This window comes from Herpailurus yagouaroundi, unplaced genomic scaffold (assembly GCF_014898765.1).
Source record: "Herpailurus yagouaroundi ecotype Mexico unplaced genomic scaffold, PumYag 140, whole genome shotgun sequence".
NCBI classification, from domain to species: Eukaryota; Metazoa; Chordata; class Mammalia; order Carnivora; family Felidae; genus Herpailurus; species Herpailurus yagouaroundi.
In genome coordinates this window covers 53,993,356-54,016,068 of record NW_024412395.1, presented here as the reverse complement: position 1 = coordinate 54,016,068, position 22,713 = coordinate 53,993,356, and the positions used below count along the sequence as shown (strand labels likewise).

The 22,713-nt window shown below is 43.1% G+C and overlaps 1 protein-coding gene across 7 annotated transcripts in view; it reads right to left on the bottom strand.

Moving 5' to 3' along the window:
* RAPGEF4 (Rap guanine nucleotide exchange factor 4) overlaps positions 1–22,713 on the bottom strand; it is a 288,036-nt gene that overhangs the window by 7,519 nt on the left and 257,804 nt on the right. For all 7 annotated transcript variants that reach the window (XM_040475399.1, XM_040475400.1, XM_040475401.1 and 4 more), the window contains 7 exons: positions 22,363–22,460; positions 16,672–16,797; positions 16,072–16,250; positions 13,094–13,184; positions 9,243–9,293; positions 7,154–7,241; positions 6,681–6,745 (listed from right to left, as the gene is read on the bottom strand). In XM_040475399.1, coding sequence (XP_040331333.1) covers positions 6,681–6,745; positions 7,154–7,241; positions 9,243–9,293; positions 13,094–13,184; positions 16,072–16,250; positions 16,672–16,797; positions 22,363–22,460 — 698 coding nt within the window. The remainder of the gene's footprint in view (positions 1–6,680; positions 6,746–7,153; positions 7,242–9,242; positions 9,294–13,093; positions 13,185–16,071; positions 16,251–16,671; positions 16,798–22,362; positions 22,461–22,713) is intronic.

The window sequence follows — 22,713 nt, the reverse complement described above, 5'->3', positions numbered from 1 at the left end:
CTCCCCTGCTCTCTCTCTCTCCCCCAAAATAAATAAATAAACTTCAAAATAAAATAAAAGTTGTGAAGTATTGCCAATCGCTTTAACAATTTTCCATAAGACCTGTTTGGGTCTCTTTAAGGCAGTCTCTAGCACGATGCCCTGGATTAAGCAAATCACAGAGTGCAGAAGAATTATTTTCCTTCCTTGATCTAGATGATGCTACAGGTCTGAGTCCACAATTTAAAGAAAAGTCACCTTACTGACATCTGTTGAACTACTAGCGGATAAAACCTCCGAACCCATTTCATTGAGCTGTTTGGACACAGCTTCATTCTCTGTAGATGTGCAGTTGATTTCTTGGCCCAAAGTGGAGGATTTTGCATTTATCTGCTTAGAGTCTTTCTATCCTTCTGCAGACTTAAGCCTTACATGTTGTTTTTGACGGCAAACAGCCATTCATTCACTGGTGTTCTCAGTTAAGGTTGGCAGAAACTAAGGTTACAGAGAAACACAGGCTTTGTTATCCAACTACCACAGCAGGGATGAAGCCAAAGATTATACCCTAGGCTCGCTGATCCTGCCGGAGCAGGCTGGCCCGCCTGGAGCAGGCCAGGCAGCTTTCCTATAATGCCAGGCGGTGGGGAAATACTTGCTTACTCCAAGGCAGAGCCTCCCATCTCTTTCCCGCATCTCAGCAGCCCTGAGGTTTATGACACACTCCCTTTCGAAACTGGCTTATTAAAATAGCAGTTTGTACGTGGGGGGTGAAGTGAGGAGAATATGCTCCTTTCGAAGGCGCTCTCACCATCAGTATAGGTGGACGGCGTGACCCCCCCCCACTCCACACCTGAACTGATTTTGATGTGTCCCCACCACCCCCACTGGGAATCTCCACCTCAGAGCTGCAAGGGCCCTCGCCAAGAAAGCAGTCCACAGTTAGAAGTTAGAACCTTGGGGTTCCACGTTTCAGATCGCACACAGCCACCCCCTTTTTCCAGAGACTAATTCTAGGTCCAGGTCTTCAGCGTATATTTGCACAAATTAATATGTTCGTGCGGTTCCTCACCCGGGAGGCTAGGAGATGGGCCCACAGGAAGGCTGATGAATTTCCCTCAGGACATGAACTCATGGAGGGACGCTCAGGAAGAAAAAGGAGGTAGCAAGCCAAGGACTCTGTAACTACCCTCAAGTTCTTATTTCTTTAGCTGAAAACAGAGCGATTCAGAAGCAGAAGTCTCTCCCAGGGCCTGCCTTACAAGATGCCCAGTACAAAGGTGCTGTCCATAGGAAGGGGCGAGTGGCTGTCTGTACTCCAACCCGGCACAGGCAAGTGGCCCTGAGGCTGCAGTTCCAAACACATTTCCCTCCAGCTCTGATGCAGGTAATTCCCCTTGAATCCTGTGAGGGGTCGGAGGCGCTTCTCAGACTGGGCCCTTGGCCTGGACCTCCCTGTTTACCTTTCTGTGGTACCGCGCCCTCAGGAGGGGGCTGGCCAACTTCTGCCTTTGTGCCTATCCAGACAAGTTGATAGCCTAGCAGGCTGTCTCCAGCTTTTCTGGCCACCTCTATACTGACTTTGGTCCCCCGGGGCCCAGCTTTCCCTTAGCTCTCCCATCCTTGAAGAGGAACAGGCTTTTCTGTCTATTTTTCAAGTTCAGACCAGCAGGCCCTCCAGGCAATGCCACCTTGCACTGTTACACTCTCTTGACCTCCCTCCCACAGACAGACAGCTGCCAGGACAGCCGCCCTCTTCACAGGCTATGTGGCCTCTCAGCTCGGAGTCCTTTGAGGAGCCGCTCCTGGACTTCGGCCCTCTTTTAAATGCCTACCCTGAACAGTTTGGCCTTTCCTTCTCTCGCCACTTGAGATCTTTGCCAACCTTGTTCTTAATGTTCCCACGTTCCCTTTTCTTATTTCTGCCCCTACTGATTTGACTCTGCGTCCATCTGAATGCCTATCAAATACAAAAAATCTCCGTCAATAATTCCTTGCTGAGCATGTGTAAAACCACATCTATATCACCTGATTATTTTATCAGATCCTCACATATTTAGGACAGGACTTTTTTCCCCCACAAGATCTAGAAATATATAGTCTCTCACCTACAAGGATGGTGCCCATGATAGCAACCAAGTAGAATTAACTGCATGGTAAGGAACAGAGATAAAAGACAAAAAGGCCCAGGAGCTCAGCCAGGCTCCACTATATGCATTTTTGAGGAAGAACCCTGAGCCCTGTCCCCTGGCTATGGATCTTTAATATCCAAGAGGTGTGTGACATACAGATATGCACATGTAACGTACAAGATGTTCACGGTACATTGTACATATCATGGCCATGGGACATGGTAGCTCAGGTGCCTGTCCAGGCAAATGCAGACTATTGTGCTTCTCTGCATTCAGGAAAGGACAATGAGAGGCAGACACAGCACCACAGGTAGGAGGGGAGGTAGGATGATGTCCAGTTAGGAACAGAAAGAAGGCTGAGGGAATCATCTTGCATAAACTATCAGTAATGCAAAGTGCTTGGGAAATTCCGCTTAATCAAATGTTCTAATAAAATAGAAAACACTTTTGGATTAAATCCCAAACTGGAATATAACTGGGTTATTCTTTTATTGGGTGCTAGAGAAGTATCAGTGAACAAAACTGATTAAATACCTGGTCTAGGACACTTATATTCTAGTGGGGAAGACAGACAAGTAAAGAAGAATGTTTGAGGGTGGTCAGGAAAGACCACTTGGAGGAGGGGACACATGAGCTGAGACCCGAATGATGAGAAAGCCCAGATAGATGAAGACTAGAAGAGAGACAGTTTCAGGCAAAGGTAGCAACTCAATGCAAAGGCCCCGAGGCAGGGAAAAAAAAAAAAAAAAGAAAAAAGGTTGGTTTTGCCAACTTGGATTGAATACAGAGAAGATGAAGTGTGAGGTGAGGCTGGATGGTGCTCAGGGTAACAAGTCTGGATTTGATTACATTATGTTGTATTTAACATGGTTTTGTTTTCCTCTTGATATAGCTCAAGTTACCTCTCTTTGTGCCTTTGGACATCTCTTTTATTACTATTGTAAACTAGTTTCTATATCTTTTTTTGCTTTTAATATTTCACATGTTTATGTTTTACCTTCTTCACTATAAATAATTTCCTAATGGTCAAAGATGATGGGATTTCTTTGCATTTCCTAGCAAAACCCTTTGCCAGAACAGTCAACACATACTGCATTGCTTTGAAACATATTTTTTGGAAAATCTGCTTTTAGCCCCAGTTTGTGAGTTCTATATAAAGAGATAAACTTGCAAGGTCCTCTTGTAGGTTTTTATTGTGTTGGAAAGTTCTGAGAACTGCATGTATTTGAACATTTTGATTTTTACTTGGAGGTTCTTTTCTCCATAGCTTGATTTAATCTGATGCTTTCTCCATGGATCTTGTAATAATATTATTGGTGATAGAAAACATATCATTGCTAGTTACATAATGCTGTAATTACTGATACAGAAATAAAAGGATTCAAAGCATTTCTCTTTCCTCAATGAGTTAGCTTCTGTTACTGTTTCCAGAAGTGTAGAAGCTTGCCCCATGCCTCTCATTCCAAATAAAATGACTATCTTAAAATAATGTTCATAAATAAATACACCTAAATATGGGTATGTCTGAAATAGAACCAACCTCCTAATACAGTAGCATCCGTGGCTATCAGCATGCTTTATGCAGCCTGGGATAGTGGCAGCCAGCCAGCATATTATCCTCTAATCCTTTGCTAGTCTACCTCCTAAATGTTATAAATATTCATGTATGCCATAGAAAGATACAAAGGGCTTTATTCAAACATTTTTTTGAATACTCCTTTATGTTCCCCCCAATGAAAGAATGTCTGCCTTTTTTTTTTTTTTTTTTTGCATAAGGATCAGAGTGTGAATTCTCTTTTGTTCATACTCATAAATCCTGAAAACCAATATGCAACAAATTCTCTAATCCTCATTTCATACCTCAAGGGTAAAAAGGTTCAAAATAAAAATACTTAGGGCTGGCACAGTAGTTTGCTGTGACTGGGCAATGCTGCCACCAAGAAAAGGCATCTGTGTTCCTGGCTTCCCTGGTGACTTCTGCCCCTGGCAGGGGTTCCCTCTGGGGACACCGCCTACCAGCCCCACAAAGTCTGCCAGTTCTGCTCACCACCTTGGCCTGGCTGATGAATGACTGGGAAGTGGTGTGGACATCAACTTGAAAAGAGAGTTGTATCCTTCCCAAGACACACAGCGTCAGTGGGGGGCCACTAGTGGGAGTTGTATGTGGCAGGGGTGATGCTATGGGAACAGGGGTGGGCTTGTTTATGGGGATAGAAGGTGGGAAAGCTAACAACAAGTGCCAGGTTGGTCAAGGTCAGGTTTAAAAAACATAATCAAATCTTGTTTTGAAATTCCATTTCATTTACCAGTAACACTAAACTCACAGAAAGGTAATTGTAAAATTAAACTTTCTCGTGGTGTGATTTATTAAATGAAATACAATTTATAGTTGCTATAGTAGAGAACTAAACAGTTCTCTTTCAGTACTCCCTTCACTCTCTTCACCTTCTCCCTTTCCCCTTCCCTGCACCTGCAATGGGGTGGTGCTGGTCTGCCATTTTGGACCATGGTGATATGGCAAGGGAGGAGAAGCCGGGAACCTTGACTGCTTCATAAGCTATCACATTCGCTTAGACATTCACATGAAGAAAAAAAAAAAAAACAAAACTTAGCTTGCTTAAGCCATTGTCAATGGCTTCTGTTATCAAAGGTTTCTGTTATCAAAGCTGAACTGCTCTCCCGGCCGTTCAGTTGCTTTTAAGTTAAAGTGGAATCTCTCTGAGAACGGGATGTGAGGAGCAGGGTATGAAGGGTCTCCTCTCACAGGTAGGCATTTAAGAACCCATGGCTGTGGGCATGAAGTAGAGAAGTGGAGAAGTGGAGAAGTGGAGAAGTGGAGAAGGGGGATTCTCTTAATATCCAATGAATACGACTCTTCCTTTGAAGGTTACGGAGGCAACACCAAGATCTAAAAGCCCAGATGAAACAACTTTCATTCTCCTTGACAGATAGTTTTGCTATCCTTGTTTGTTCTGTTCAGTTAACTTTAATGATCAAAAGTTCTAAAGCTCAGTCAACTCTTTAGGAAACTCTGACTTCTACGCCTCTGTGCACATGTATATTTTATAGTCAAATAGTTGGCTCAGCTACCCCTCAGTTTGCATTTCTGCATAAGTGATCTGGAAGGTTCTTTACCTATTTGCTAAATCTTTCATTTCTGGAAAACAAGTTTTGAGAAATCAGGGAAATATGTTTAATTCTCCATACTAATAAGTGAGCAAGACAAAAGAATGTTTTTTCCTTTGACCAAAGAATTACTAAACTGACACAGTATTAGAGATGTTTGTACTCTGCCTTTGGAGGGGAAGACTGCTGAGGAAATATTTGCCACCTAGTATGGAGTCCTTTTGAGGAGGTGTGAACTCATGTGCTATTTCCTAATAAGCCGAAGACATGGAAACCTGTTGCCCAGCAATTGCTCGACCTCTTCACCAGGCTGGGCTTGCTCATTCCCAAAGCTGGATGGTCCAATCCTTACAGGATCACTGCATGATGTTTCCAGTTGCCCTGGAGTCATACATACCGGCTGGATACCAAGGAATCATGAGAAGAACAGTTTTCTGAGAAGAATTCTATAGCACTCTATGGCATACAGGAATGCTTACATGCCCTGGACCCACTGACAATCTCCAGACATGGAGAGAGTAGGCATGATCGCTACTTCCTGTTGGGGAAACGGACGCACAGAGAACTTATGGGGCCGCTATGGGGGACGAAGCTGAGAATTGAACCTCATGTCTCCTGAACTCCCAAGTCCTGAGCTTTTCCTGCAGTGCCACATTCACCACTGCAAACCATAACCCCAGGCAGATGCTTACCGACACAGAGATAAGGCTGTAACACCCCATCCATCCAGGCTGCAGCCAAAGGATTTAGAAGACAATGGAGCATTCCATTAACATGCACTTTGTAGCTAAAGATAGGTTTTGGCATGACCTGCTTTATTGCTTCACGGAAGATAAGAAAATAAACTGCAAAGTAACCAATGCCAGATAACAGCTTTTCCTTGATGAAGGGAGCTGCAGAATACTGAATACGTGCCAGTTTCATTTCTGTTATTTCTTTAAAAAATTGTTTTTGGTTGTGAAGATTTTCAAGTTCCCTCTCTGAACTTGGGCGAACTTTATTTATTTATACATTTAGATGAATACTCCGCAAGAAAGATCTGCCATGGAGTTGCCTTTTACCTACGTGCACTAAAGTCAGGCTCAACAGATAAACAATTCAAAGGCATCCTAGGGAAGTCTAGCTCTACAAACGTGACAACAAAACAACAACATAGAAGTCACTCTGGAACATTCACGCATTTTAGCAACAGGCAGCCAAGGACGAAGCACACGGCATAAAAGCTAGCTGCTGCTGTGAACTGCAGCACAAATGCCATTCAGTTGCACAAAAGAGAACTGACAGGCTAAAATAGGTAGCCAATTTGAGCCGAATATTTCAAAACTCCTTTATGCGTAACTACCTTTTTAACATGGCAGCATATATGGAAATTATTTCCTTTATTAGTACAAATGCAAATTTTATTTTAAAGAAACATTGTGGTTAAGGTTACAATACTGTACGTACCATTTTTTCAAAGTTTACTAGATTGTCAATGAACGTCTTGTTCCCCTCATGAGTAAATGTCATATCTGCAAAGAAATAAAAGTCACATTCTAATCACTAACAGAAATATGTCATACTAAGAAACCACAATAGCACCATTAGATTATGCTGGAGGATTTGCATAACACTGCAGTTGAAGAAAGCTGATAATAGTTCCTTTTATGTTAGGTGTTTAACTTTTGAAAGCACTTTACCTGAGATTAGTAAAATTTCCAAACTAACTGTTTCCCTAGCAAGTCTTGCAAATCATGGATCCCTGCTGCTCCCGTAATCTTCCTAACACTTTCAGAAAAGTCAAGGGGGAGAGGAGGTGATGAAGAAGGTGCAAGGGACAGGACTGTTCTTCCCAAAGAGATCAGTCTGTTGAGGCTCTTGTTCGTTTTCTTCCCCACACACTCATCACTGGCTTGACCTGTGGGTTCCCTCAGAATTACCTTTAATGAGCAAAGGCATGAAGGGGATGAGAGGAGGCTCCAGCTTAGCTACTGTCAGCCTGTAGGCCCTGTGGTTTCTAGAAGGATCCTTTAGAGAAACAAAGAGATGCTGGTTAATGACTAATGACACACATACCACCCCCTCTGCCTCCTAACACACCTAGGTTTGTTATCCCACAATCAGATAGTTTTCAACCAAGTGTAGCTATAAAAGAAAGGTAGACTTGGGAACGCAAGCTGGTGCAGGCACTCTGGAAAACAGTATGGAAGTTCCTCAAAAAAGTAAAAATAGAACTACCCTATGACCCAGCAGTTGCACTACTAGGCATTTATCCAAGGGATACAGGTGTGCTGTTTCGAAGGGACACATGCACCCGCATGTTTATAGCAGCATTATCAACGATAGCCAAAGGATGGAAAGAGCCCAAATGTCCATCGACAGATGAATGGATAAAGAAGATGTGGTCTCACTGGGTGTTGTATGGAAACCAATTTGACAATAAATTTCATAATAAAAAAACTATGAAATGAACAGAAAAAAAAATAAAAACTACTTGTAAAAAAAAAAAAAGAAGATGTGGTCTATATATACAATGGAGTATTACTCGGCAATCAAAAAGAATGAAATCTTGCCATTTGCAACTACGTGGATGGAACTGGAGGGTGTTATGCTAAGTGAAATTAGAGAAAGACAAAAATCATATGACTTCACTCATATGAGGACTTTAAGAGACAAAACAGGTGAACATAAGGGAAAGGAAACAAAATAATATACAAACAGGGAAGGGGACAAAACAGAAGAGACTCTTAAATATGGAGAACAAACAGAGGGTTACTGGAGGGACTGTGGGAGGAGGGATGGGCTAAATGGGTAAGGCGCATTAAGGAATCTACTCCTGAAATCATTGTTTCACTATATGCTAACTAATTTGGGTGTAAATTTAAAAAAAATAAAAAATAAAACAAAAAGAAAGAATTAATAACCTGGAAAAAAAAAAACCACTTGCTGGTTCATAGCACAAAAAAAGATTCTTAATCTCTGTTCTTCAATTTCTCACGTGTAAAAATGGAGCTGATAATAATGAGAGCTACCTCATAGGATTGTTTGGTGATTAAATAAATTAATGGTTACAAATTACTTTGCTCAATCCTGGAACACACAGAGTTCAATAAAGATTGGTTGTTATTATTAAAAAAAAAAAAAGGTAGACTTAAATTGATTTTTGCTTTATTTATTTATTATTTTAAAACATTTTAATTTTAGAGAGAGAGAAAAAGAGAGAGCATGAGCCAGTGGGGAGGGGCAGAGAGGGAGAGAGAGAGAATCCCAAAGCAGACTCCATGCTCAGCACAGAGCCTGATGCTGGGCTCGATCCCATGATCCTGGGATCATGACCTGAGCTGAAATAAAGAATCAGATGCTCAACCAACTGAGCCACTCAGGCAGCCCTGAGTTTTGTTTTAAGACAATTTCCCCGCTGACATGAAAATAACTTGCTTTTTGTTTTGTTTTTTGCTTGAGAGGGAGATTTGCCTGCAGGGACTGAGGGGGAGAGACGCCCTTTGAGAGCAAATACAAAATGTGTAAAACAAACCCCACCCATGAGATCCCCCTCTCCCAAAGCACCCCCTCCTCCCTGGGAGTTCTGACTCCCCTCCTCTCTGCCTTGCACAGCCAGCCCCATGTGCCCTCCCGGAGACCATTCCATCACTCCTACCAAGACCTACTTGCTCCTTTTCTGGTGTTAACACCTCCCAGCCAATGGGGAACAATAATTTTGGCAAGCCAAGGAAAATGCAGCTTCCAACCCATAGCCAACCTATGCTAGGCGGAAAGGATCCTATTACACTGCTTTTCTTAGTTACACAAATTGACCTTATGTGGGACATAAGTCCTCTTTAAGTTGGTTCCTGAGGGTGCCATTCATTAGTCAGACATGCTTGTTTTAGCAGCACTAAAACGGGATCATAAACTTCTTAAAGTCATACAAGGACAGGTAAAATTTCTGAAATGAGAACTTCAATTCAGCTAATCAGAAACTGGATTAATGCAGACAGTGAACAGAATAAAGGAGCCACTGTCACTTACCATTAAACTTTCAAACTCCGCATAGAACTTCTTGAACTTGCTTGGCAGTTTCTGTTAATGAAACGAAAATACCACACTCATGTGTCGGATTCAATATCTAGATCTGTATCACGTGTTACCATTTCTAGGGGAAATGTATTTCTTTGGCTCTTAATCAAACATCTCTAAAGCAGACCAGACTGTTATCTGTCTTGTCATTTGAGCATATTCTGGAATATAGAGAACTTACCTTTTAAAACTCTTAACCTCATTGAAACAAAAGTAACTATGGATGCTTTGGTCTTACTGTTTTTATAATGTTTTCTAATTATTCATTAGGAGGACTGCACTCTCAGACCATAAGTGGTTTGGAATCACCTCCTCCCACACCTTAAATTCTCCGATTCCCACAGTTAGGAATTTAGACCAAAGAATATTAGGATTAAAAGTTTTAGAAACCACCTATTTCAATCCTCCTCCTCCCTTACAATGTAAACTCCATGAGGACAGAAACTTATCAGTTTTGTTGATTGTTATCTCTTCAGTGCCTAAACAAGTGTCAGGTACATAGTTACTGCTTAATAAATATTTATTTGAACAGATTAAACCTTTGCTTACTATAGGGAAGAAATTAAGTCTCACAGTTTTTTTTATTGCTATTTTTTTTAATGTTTATTTACTTTTGAGAGAGAGAGAGACAGAGTGTGAGCAGGGGAGGGGCAGAGAGAGAGAGGGAGACATAGAATCCACAGCAGGCTCCAGGCTCTGAGCTATTAGCAAGAACCCGACTCAGGGCTTGAACCCATGAACTGTGAGGTCATGCCCTGAGCCAAAATTGGATGCTTAGCCGACTGAGCCACCCAGACACATGAGGTCTCACAGTTTAAATGACATGCCCAACGTGGCACAGCTACTGATGGCCAGAGCCTCTGTAATTCACATCACCTGCCCCTTTCTAGGGCTTCTCTTACATACTTGTGCTTTTCCACACAAGCATTTCTCCCCCCTGATTTCTCTGCCCTGCTGTTATACAAAAACTGATGATTCTACCAATTTAGTACCTGAGGTAGCACCGTGGGCTGTACCCATATATTGATTGACACAAGGAGGCCATTATCGAGTCACCTTTGAATTTACTGGCTCTCACTTTGCTGGGGTCCTGAGATCTTAGTAACCCTAACTTCTCTCTTCTGACAGGGCCACGCCAAGGCAGAGCAGCGTGGCGTGCATCCTCTCCCGAGTCTGTGGAAGCACCGTCCTCGGCCCTAGAGATCCGGAGTTCAGCTGTGCTTCCCACGGGAAGTCTACCAGCAACAACGGATTCACCAGTTCGGCTTCTGCAATCACAGGAGAGCTCCTCTCTCTTCTTTCTCTCTCATAGCTGAATTAGTTTGTCATCTTCCCATTTAAACATCTGTGCAAAAATCTTACTAGTCTCCCACATGTCCTCCAAGCTCATTTTCCTCGTACCTCTTTTCAAGTTAGGTCTCTGGGAAACCGGATATCCTTGCTCTGAGGGAATGTCCAAAGGGAGGAGAGCTGGGAGAGGCATCAAAGGATGCAAGAATCTCATTCCATGTGTAGTATCCAAATCACCACGTTAGCTGATAACTTTCTACGAACACAGACTACTTTAAAAATTTGAAGTGCATTACATTTTTGGTTAGATTGGTCTTTCTACCTCTCTTTCTTAACTGGTGTTTGGGTCAAAGGGCATAGGGCAACACATATTTTTGTGGGTCTTAATACTATTATCTATGCACACCCTGTGCCTCCAGAGCAACGATTCTCAACTGGGCTCAGGTTTGCACCCCTCCCCCCACATCCACTGGGGGCCATTTAGTGATGTCTGCACACATTTTCTGTTGTCACACCTGGGGTGCGGTGGGGTGACAGGTGCTACTGGTAGGTAGCAGGCTGAAGCCAGGGATGCTGCTAAGCATCCGACATCACACGGGACAGCCCGCAATGAAGAGTCATCTGGCCCACGGTGTCAATGCTGCCAAAGCCCAGAAAGCGCTCCAGGATTTAACTCCCATTTGCTTGATCTCAGAGTGGTCTTTCCCCTCCAAGTGGGACCATTCCCTTTGCCATGAGGTTTAACTCCTCCCGTTTTGTTCACTGACGGTTTCACGTGTGCTCTGTAGTTCCGGGTAGGGGAGGGGAGGGCGGTCAGGCGCCGTCTCTCACACTGCCCCTGTGAGAGGGAGGCATCATGCTCTTTGCTGGGGCCCGTATGGGAAGCGCATGGATTTGGGTAGATCAACCCGAATCAAGGATGCTTACGAATGAAAGGTCTTCCTACAGAATGATATAATTATATTTCACCTTATAAAATAAAATCTTACGAGTGAGGAGGGGTTTTCTCTTTCAGGAACAGGCCAAAAGCTCACAGACTGATGGATTTCTTCATATTCCCCGTTAACTTTCTCCTTTTGCTGACTGCACCATCCTGCTCAACCCAAATAGCCTCCTATTTTTCTCTTTAGACAAGAAAGGAGACTCTGGTCGTGTTTCCACCGTGCTATGGCCTTGACGTCTGGCTGCTGTTATGTGATACTCACACCTGCCTTCCGGGACCCCTGTAAGGCTTTATACCTTCCTTGATTTTTCCCAGCCAAACCACCTAGACCCCGCGTGGGCATCAGTCGCTGGAAACAGGCTGGGGAAAGCATACTGTCTGAGAGGGAACCCTAGGTTTCCACAGATTCCAGGAGCCTTGGGCTGCACGACAGGGGAGCCTGCATAACGGCTTCATTGCTTCAATTCAGTGGCAGCCCTAACTCCGTCCTTTACCAGCTGGAAGATGATACAGCTGCGTGGCACGCAGGCCTCACCAATTCCCTCATTCCTATATTCAGGGGATGAGCTGCTGTGTGCTGCATCTGCCTGGAATTTTAAGAGAAACCCAAGACAGAAGAACTTGTGAGGACCTGTCCTATAAACAATGGAAACATTTAGGAGAGACGGAGAAAGAAAACAGTTTCAAGAGGGAAGTGGGGAAGGAAATGTTTTAAGGAAAATATTTAGAGATGCAAACAGCTGCCTTTGGTGCCTTTTAAAAGCACCCTTGCAAATTAAGTCTCTGTTACCTACTCCTTGACCTCTTTTTGCGTCCCACTTACACATACTTTTTTATTTTTAGTAAGAGTCTATTTTTGTGTGTATGTTCTATTAGAGATTAGTATTTCTTTAACTATATACCACATGTAGGGGTCAGGCACATTTTGAGTACTTAGCTGATGAAAATTGGAGATGTGTACCACAAATTAACCAACTGTCAACTAACCATTAATCATATTTGCTATACACCTGCATAACTTTTGCTCCAACTTGAGTATCAGCCAACTGTTGTTCTTCCATACACAGAGCCGACGGCCAGGCGGTTAAGAGATACTTAGTACTCAACTGGGCCAAACAGTTGGCCTTCTGGCTAATTTTCCCTGCAGCAAAATGACTACTTGGTTAAAAATGGATCTTCTGTCCTCTCTTAATTATAGATAAGGCTTATTGCAAAAGCAATAAGCAGACATTCCAGAGAACAGAATCTATGAACAAAAAAACCTTTGAAATCACCCAAGCAACGATGTTGATTCATGTTGTACGTAGGAACCAGATGTATTATTATTTACATTGTAGAGACCAAGAAGCTAAGGCCCCCTCATCGCCCCCCTACACAAAAGGACAATACCTTTTTAAATTCACACTCTCAGGCAACTGGAAAAAGGAAGACAGGTCACTTCCCTCAAAGTGTCCCACCTTTTCCATTGTTATACCAGTGTGAGTGATATTTCTATTCAACAAGCTCACTGGTGAGCCTGTGTTTTTATTCTTAAGGCAAAAGTCACAGCTGGATCTCAGCTGAAGCTTACCTCCCACGTGAGTGCCAAGCGGCTTACAGCAACATTACTTAGCCCCATGACGATGGCAAAAAAGGAATTCAGATTTTTGTACTCCTTACAGCTGAAACACAAGAGGCACGTGTTTGAGTAAAATGCGACTTTTGAGTGAGATTTAAAAAACTTAGAGTTCTATTTTCTGATAGTCATTAATATTCGTCAGGACTCTTTATGAGACCAGGCAATGATAGATTCAGTGCACCGTAGAAGTTCCACTTGGGTGACCATGTTCGGCTATTTGACTTCCCACTGTAATGGTTCTGGCCATCTAGGTTCAGGTTCTGAGAAGGAATTGAAAGACCCCTACCCTGGGGATCGTTACTACGATCCCAAAGCTTCCTAAAAGCCTCATTGGACATGGAAGGAAACATCTCATGGGATAAGAAGAGAAGTAGGCAAAACGTCCTCAAAGACATTCAGACTTTTAGCCTGAAGTTGGACGCCTCCTCTGGCAGCCTGAGAGAGGAACTAGGAGGTCATATTGCTACAGCCGCCATAACGTCTACCTGCCATGCGAATGCTTCTAATTTGTTGAGAAATATCAATTTACAATCCCTATGAAGCTGAGAAATAACCTAAACAATTGACCTAAAAATAACCTTATTTTCTTTGCATTTAACTGATGTCAGTGAGGCTGATCAATTTGAATCTGTACTTATGCAACTATTAGCCTTTATGAGTATATATTTGGGAATAAGAATACTGTGGAACAATATCAAGGATTCTTATTAGAATGGCAATATTTAGCCTAGGTACTTGATTTAACTTAAAGAAAAAAAAAAAAAAAGGAATCCCTAACTTCCTCATACCAGCTCCTTGAAAAGGGAAAGAATTAATTTTTCAACAAGTGCAAATCCTTTACCCAAATCAATATGGTCGACTAAGTCGACTGCATCATAATTAAATCCTGTTCGGATGAACATTCTTGCAAAAGGCTAATTAAATCATTGCTTTTGCTGCCTGTGTTATCCTTACAGAAGAAGCAATGAGTGATTCTTAAGTGATCTCTGTGGAAAGAGGAAAACAGATTTCAGAGAAGCTATCATGTGTCTTATCTCACTGGTGAAAAGGTAAGCAAGGACTTTGCTGTGTTGGGGCAGTGGCTCTCAGGTCAGGGGCTGAAAGGAGTTTCAGAGACCCCCTGGGGTGGAAGGGGTATAACATCACGAATATGTGTTTGCCTTTGTCCTTTCCATGTGATCTTGAAAGGACACGCAGGCACACAGACCTGTCTTTCTGATCACTGCTCTGGTCAGTGTTACCAACTGACTTTATCGCCTTAGGGAAGTCACGAAATATCCCCATGCCTCAGTCTCCTCATCTGTAAAAGGGGATGATAACACTCGAACCCCCAACTTCATAAAGTTCTGGGCAAGTCGAAGAGCTTAAATAGAATTTGTCGAAGTTCTCTAAAAATACCACGTAAAGCATGCTACTGCCCCCCAGATTTAGATCACATTCTTGTAGACCTTGGTTTATGAGAGTTCATAATCTTTTCCAGCAAGGCTGTGTAAACAGTTCCACTGTAGGGCAGCACAGCTTAGTAAAGGTTAAATAATATAAAGCAATTTATACCAAGGGCCAAAGCCACCTACTCATTTCCATAATCAGAAGGAAGAAAGGTAAAAAAGACAAAAACATTAAAAAAAATTCCTGAGTATTTGAAAGGCTCTCTTAGGTTTCCACCATAAATAACTGGGACTGGGAAAGCCCAAAGCTTGTCTGATCTCCCACACAGGTGTGCAGATTGCTGTTCTCTTCCCCCTGCTCCAGCCAGCACTGCCAGGCAAAGGTGAAGACCGGATGTGCTCTTTACCACAGGAAAGCACATATGTTCAGAGTTTCGGTGATCCTCTCCTTCCAAATATGCAAAGGCACTGTCCCTTGCAACAAGGCTGTTCAGCCTCCTAGAAAAAATGGCTATCCTGTGAACCAGAAATTCGTAAGTAACATTTTACCAAATCTTTCTTCAAAAAGGCAGCTTTTCCAAATTAAGAGATAACAGCATTTGAATCTGAGGGTTTGGATAGGCTGTTGAACCCTCAAATTTTTGGCAAAATAATTCGGAGCATTTGGCAAACTGGCGTGTATAAAATGTCAAGCAGCATTTACTTCTTTGTTTAGCTCTGGAAATCAGACTCTGTATGGGATCTAAACTATTTGGCTCAAGAAAATTGCTAGCTGGGGTCACTTGTGCTCCCCACCTTCCTGTGCTGGAGCTCCCTGAATTTAGAAAGAAGTCTCCCAGCCATGGGCCACATTTAGCATTTTATTTTTAGCACTGTGGTGATACCAAAAACATGGAAGTAAACAGGAGGTTGTCAGGCATATCTAAATAGCAGGAGAAGATTAAATTCATGTCAGGGAGAAATCTAACTGGCCCCTGCAGTAAATAAATTGTTTCCCATGAAGTGCTATTAAATAGAATATTTATAAGTTGCTTGCTTTTTCTGATGTTGATGGAGATGATTTTCATGTACTAGGTTAGCTCAGCTTTATGCATTTTACTGATTTTATTCTGGCTAAGTTGGGCCGTGCTGATGTACATGCATGTTTCTACTGCCCTCTACTGGCGAGATGGTGTCATGTTGGACATTGACTTGAACGGCCTTCTAAATACAACTTTTCTAGAACTTTGTTTGCTGAAGGACTCAATAAACTGGAGGAGGCACAAAGCCACGGTAGTTCAGAGCAAAAAGAGGTCACAATTTTGACTTCAGCAGCAGTGCTATAAGATGGTAATTTATTATGTATTGATGTCCAGTATACCAAAAGCCATATGAAATGAATCTTTTACAGGAGTTCAGTTATTCTGAAGCTCCTGTGATTGTTCCTTGTGCATAAGAAGATCCTATATCTTGCTTTTTTTTTTTTTTTTAAGGTGCAGCCTAAGGGAACAAAATGAAAATGCAGCTCAAATGTTTTTCTCTTCTTAAGCTAATGATACTTACTGGGCTGCTATCTTAATAAATTTTTTTAAGAGCTGAACACGCTTGCTGGGCTGAGAACAAAGGCAAATCTCAGTGACAACCCAAAACTGAATTTCATTAAATCTCCTCAGGAACAAATCCAAGTTTGCTGTGGTCTTTTTAAAATTATGCCTTCCAAATGTGTGATAGATTAGCTCCAGCTAGAAAAGAAAGGAAAACAATTTCATTTCTTTGTTTTTCAATCAAAACACCAATGAGGCTTCTCTATTTGTCAAGACAAATTGACATGGGTCAGCACATGTGAATACAATCACTGGCCAGGATTCAACTCATACTACAGAGCTAGAGGGTTTCAGGGAGGCTTGTTAAATATATAACTATACACGAGGTGCCGTTGGCTTAATATACTCAGGAAGACGTAGCTTGCTGTAAACCATTAAGATTTTTCTTTAATACTCAAAGACTTTACAATAGGCTTTATTAATCAACTCAGTATTTACAAAAAGGATCATGTGGTTTCCACATTGCAGCACATAACCGACATTGGCATTGGAGTAATGCCAGCAGACTTCATCCAGGATTGCAATGGTGCCTACTAATGCTCTCAATCGAGCACCTTACCTCATGCACACAGTTGAAGAGTTCCCAATCATAAATTGTCATCTGGTATGCTAAATCTTTGGAGCTCATCAGTTCAAAAGTTCCCATTGTTCCAACAGTTGGGCCTTCCTGCTCTGGCAAGGGAGTCTATGAATAATAATGCAAAAATACATCAGAATCTCAGAGCAGAGAAGTACTTTAAACATTTTTTAAATTGGATTGATTTATTTATTTTTGAGAGAGAGAGAGTGACAGAGCGAGTGAGGGGCAGAGAGAGGGGAGAGAGAGACAGTGCAGAGCCCGGAAGGGGCTCGACCTCACCGGATGAGGGGCTCAAACTCATGAATCGTAAGATCATGACCTGAGCCAAAGTCAGACGCTTAACAGACTGAGCCACCCGGGGGCCCCAGATAAATACTTTTAATGCTGAATGCTTTATGGAGGTCCTGAGGGGAAAGGATTCTGGAGATGTTTTCAGGAGGGTCTTGAAACTTTGATTTTGCCCAGAGGAGAAAGATGCCTCTGCTCTTAATGCCCACTAGCTGCAGTGCCATCTCACTGTCATCAATTCCAGGGACTGAAAAACGTTGACCATGGCAATTAAGATTTGGGAAGGAGTGACCTGTGCTGGGGCCTGGGAGATCCCTGGAAACAACGCATCTTGTCTGGTGAAGATATAAGAATTTCTTAGGGAGGTTTTCCTTCTGTGTTCCACTGAAGCTGTTCTGGAGCAGGTGGCTGGCATGGCAGTTGTGGACATTTAGCCACAGCACTCCCTACTGCGGCAGGAGCCAGAGACTGTGGTGACGGTGCTGTCCATCCAGCTCTTACAACACACTGCCTGGGCTTACTAGGTGACAGAGGGCTCTGTGCACTGAGGTTACATCTCCACTCTCTGAGACATGCTGAGCCAGAAACGATATCCACATGGTCAAGGTGTTTTGGGCTAGGGCATCAGAAAACCAAACGCTGCTACTTTCTGGAACGCCCTCATTCAAAACTTTCAATCCCACTGACTCATCTCACCTTGTATTTTTTGATAAATGACCTAGAGGGTTTCTCCTCAGTAAAACGAATGATTTGCATACATTGGAAACTTATGTATAATATGTGAATATTTATGGCTCTGTAATATATGTCCAAAGTTACAAAGGCACATGAATGGAAGGGGAATTTTCCATAAACCACAAGAGACTCAATAATAGAGAACAAACTGAGAGCTGAGGGAGGGAAGTGGGTGGGGGAAGGGCTAGATGGGTGATGGGTATTAAGGAGGGCACTTGTGATGAGCACTGGGTGTTGTACGTAAGTGATGAACCGCTGGGTTTTCCTGAAACCAATACTGCACTGTATGTTAACTAAAATTTAAATTAAAAAAAAAAAGAATTTCCCTAATATCACGCTAGCCATATTGGGATATTCAGTATTTAGGTTAGAAACCCGAATATTGTGCAAATTCTATCATCCTCGTTATCATCATCATCATGCATAACCACTATATTCCTCAAGTGCTCACTGCATTCTGGACACTGAAGAAATGACACATTCAAGATGTAAGTGGTCCCTGCAATATTAGTCTAAGGGAGGAGTGAGCCCTGACCAGAGAGTACCGCTCTGCACTCAATAAACAGCTGCTGCCATTCATTTGTGGGTATAAAGGACAGACAGAATCAACACACACCTGACACCCAGATACAGACAGACACGTGGGAGAACATGAATGGGCTTTTTGAGAGTTAGTGGGCATTTCGAATGAATTTTGCGGCTGAAGAGGTTCTTGGAGACCAAGAAGCCGGGCTGTAAAAGATTCAACAGGCAAACCTGGGTGGGTTAGAACAGCAAGGTTTCCCCACAGCACTCAAGTTGGTCTGTTGAAGGATAGCAAGGGAGGCAGGAAGGTTGGGAAGCTGTCATGAGACGTGTTTATCGGAAACAAAGAGCCTAGGGGAACCGAACAGCTTTACAAAGTCTGTGAGTACCAGACAAGGGGCTGGGGTTTTGCATAGACTGGCTTCAGAGAGCAACAGACTCGAAATGCAAACCTCACTAACTCCACAAATTCCCTTATCTCCTGAATGTCTGTTTCTGGCACTGGGAACTCAGTGTCACAGTACCGGGTACACAGGCTTTTTAAGGGGATTGAACGGGAATAATTTGAGTGTATCCCGTAAGCACAGCGCCTGGCACAGAGAAGGTCCCCATTCGCAGCCCCTTCCAAATTATTGTGTCCCCGCACGTACTGCAGTAATACAAATGTCCGGGGAAGCAGGATCTGTACAATACCTGGATGTAAGAGCTAAGCACTGTTGTTCCGGATTCACGCTATGCAGGGCATGGACGGCAAGGAAGAAAAACATTTACTCCCAAGTTTTGAAACTTAGGGAACTGACCTGAATCTATGGGTAAGTAGCATGTGGAAGCAAGTAAGGAGAACGGTTTTAAGCAGGCCAGGTCTCAGGTGGAAAGTTGGGGACACTTTTAAATACTGGGTCTGAGGACTCCTTGTCAGGCTCAGACAGGCTCTCAAAGTTTTCCCTTTCCTCTTGCAGCTGCTGCTGTGAACAGCAGTTCTGTGGAACTGCCCTCCTGCTCTCTCCGTCTGCAGCCTGCCCAGCCCTCCGACTCTTTTCCCTGGGGCCTCATGGCTTCTTATAGAGGGGAGAAACCAACCCAACAACTGTAGGGACGATGCCAATATTAAAAAAATAGATCAGGGGCGCCTGGGTGGCTCAGTCGGTTAAGCAGCCGACTTCGGCTCAGGTCATGATCTCGCAGTCCGTGAGTTCGAGCCCCGCGTCGGGCTCTGTGCTGACAGCTCAGAGCCTGGAGCCTGTTTCAGATTCTGTGTCTCCCTCTCTCTGACCCTCCCCTGTTCATGCTCTGTCTCTCCCTGTCTCAAAAATAAATAAAACGTTAAAAAAATTAAAAAAAAAAGATCAAATTCTTTAAGTCATGGATGCTGGACTATCACTGCTGCATCCCCTTTGAGAGAGTAACAGAATTTCTTTTTTTCGAGTGGGCAGGGCTTACCAAGCCTTCTCCCTCCTTGACAAAGGGCAGGCTGATCCCTTCCCTCCATGAAACACAGAAGAGGCAGTCTAAGTGGCCAAAGTGGCTCTTCTAAGTGAAGTGGGGAATTTACATGCTGATCCTGGGGGCCCAACAGATCACTTCCTTGCTCCACTTCCTCATAGATGGTCCTATGGAAGTTTCCTACCAGATGAAGCACAGCAGAGATTCTGTGGGGTCTACACTGCACAGGCAGGTCTGAATACTGCCTATCCTGAGGCACAGAACTCCCATATACTCTCCCCCTGGGAGAACAGCATTGTTACCCGCCCCCCATCCCCCAATATCCAGTTGAAGAACCTAAGATATAAAAAGGATATGCTGATTGTCAGTGACAAAGAGATGGCTAAAGTAAGCTGCCACCCCAGCATCCCTCTTTCTCCCTCTGTGCCTGGCTCTGCAATGGCATTTGTCACATTGGATTCTCCTTACACTCTGGAGTCCCTCACTATACTCTGAGCTCCTTGAGGCACAAAAACCATGAAGGATTCGTCTTCAAGACCATCCCAGAGGCAGAACCATCCATGATGCCTGGAATGATATAATAGGCCCTAAATAAAAGTCTAAGGAACTAGTGAATTGGTAAGAGTAGAACCAGATTACAGTATAATGGGATTTTATTATAATTTGTCTGTACTCACATTTATGCTCAAATAAAGTGTCAAGAGAGTAAAGTTGCAGGTTCCAAGCCTTTAACCAACTAGGATAAATTGATGGCAATCTGCTATTTCTAGACAACACAATTTAGCCCTATGATTTGTTCTGCTCCAGGCTGTTTGTGTTAGTCTCATCTCCCTAACATGACCATAATTGTCATAAGGATGGAGTCTCTGGGCTGACTGGTCTAGTTCTAGTGTCACACAGAAGCCAGCGTAGCACCAAGTACAAAGCAGACACTTCCTAAGTATGTGTTGATAGATCAAAGAGTTTGGCCAACATTCTGTACTGCAGAGTCATCTTGCATACGTTCTTCCTAGAAAGACTGTCCTCAGAGAAATCTTTAGAAACCTGACAAGGCCCCATGTCTCTGGTGTTGTGAGGCAGGTAAGGTTCAACCATTTCTTAGTATGATGACATAAAACTCTGCCCCAGTGGATGGCAGAGCACAGACATGGAGGAAGCTAACAAGTTCATTTCCCCAGTACTTGTGGCCAAGTAAATGCCTTTCAATTACTCAGGCCTTAAAATGGAAGACTAGCAAGGACTAAGAATTCATAAGGTTGCAGGATGATGTGCGGATAAACAGAGGCTTAAAAAGTCAGTATCTTGCCCTACAGGGAGCTGGAAAAAGTCCATACTGTCCATCCAGACACCATGTCTTTGGATAGTATGGCCAAGAACCAGTTGGCAAGACAGGCTGAACGCTGTGTGGCCAACACATCACGCAGCACCTGTAAATAGGGCTACAGCCGACCTGGCTTATGATGGTGTTCATTTCCAGGAGAGGGCAGCAGGACTCATTTATGACAGTCTCCCCCCCTAATCCCTCAGTGTTGGGAAATACCTTTTAGAAAGCAATGAATGTAGATGACTAAAATTCTAAATGAAGAGGGCTGTGCGTAGACAGATCTTCCAGTACCAGTGGTTGAGGCCAGCAAGGGTGCTCATGGGCAGATGCGGGACAGTCAGAGAACGAATGCCATGTCTGCCAAGTTCCCCTCCAGGCGGATTTAAGATACAACAGTTGCATTGCAGTGCACAAAATGGCTCCCCCCAGACTAGAACACAGAATTACCATGAGGCCAAAACAAGCTCTAAAATGTTCCTGAGAGGAGAGGAATCTTTATTTCCTTCGAATGTCTGTTTTGATGACATTTGAATGTATTTATGCAACACTCATGTGGTTAAATTCTCTGAAATGTGAGGCTGGTTACCTCTTGCTCCTGTGTTGCACTTTTCTTAGTAAAAGCAGCCCTGTGTGTCCAAAGGTGGAAAAAAACTAGTTCTCTATCCTCTGAACTGGCCCCATAGGTTTTCCAAGATACGTTGAGAGCTATGCACCAACATGTCTAATTTTTATAGGGTAAATAGAAACGAACCCTACCATAAACCCTACCTGCATAAAAGAGAGTAGGTTACTCCGTTGCTAACATGAGCCCATTAATCCTTTTAATTTGCAGACAGCTCTGTGTGGGCTTGGAACAAATATTTTAGAAACTTAGGGAAGAAAGGGCTTGCCTCTGGTATTTCCTACACAAGTTAGACCACTTCCAGGAAACAGAATTTTTCTTAGACTGGAGAGTGGCTTTGCCATAATACCTTTTCTACATCTCCCTAAGGAGTATGATACATTGCAATATCTGGTCTTAAAAAATTTTTTTTCTATCCTGGTCTAAGTATTCAGATTTTTAACATTAATATTTAAATTGGAGGGATTTAAGGAGGTGATTTACTACAAACAGTTCTAAAAGCTGAATTAGGCCCCAGTCATGGTGCTACTTGGCTAATTTTCACGAAAGAAAATCTAAAGCTCAGAGTGTATCAAATGAACACCTGAGGCTTACCTAATAGAGCACAGAAAAAGAAAAAGCCGACTAACATTCAAGAGTTTTTGGCAACTAGGTTCAATGTAACTGCAAAATTAAGCTCCAGACAAGTTTTTCTGATTGCAGACACTACTCTGAGGAGGCCATCCACACCTACCAGTGAATCGAATTGCTCTCGCGGGCAAGCAAATAGGCGTCCATTAATGGTGAGCGTCGTAAATACTGAAACATCATTAGGTTTGAGCACCACCTTTTCTGTGAACATAAAAAGCATGAGATTGCCTATTAAATGCATCTGAGATTTGCTGCACTGCCCTAATCACACCAACAAATTGCCGGCTCGGTGAATTACCGGAACACGCAGAGCGACTGCATAAAATACAGTCCTGAAGGGACCCACTGAATAAAAAAGATACAGCATTCATGCAGGCACATGACACTCAGAATGCCATCAGAAATGACCACAAAACAGGAATGGAAATACCCGAGGGTCAATTCCCCCAGTTCT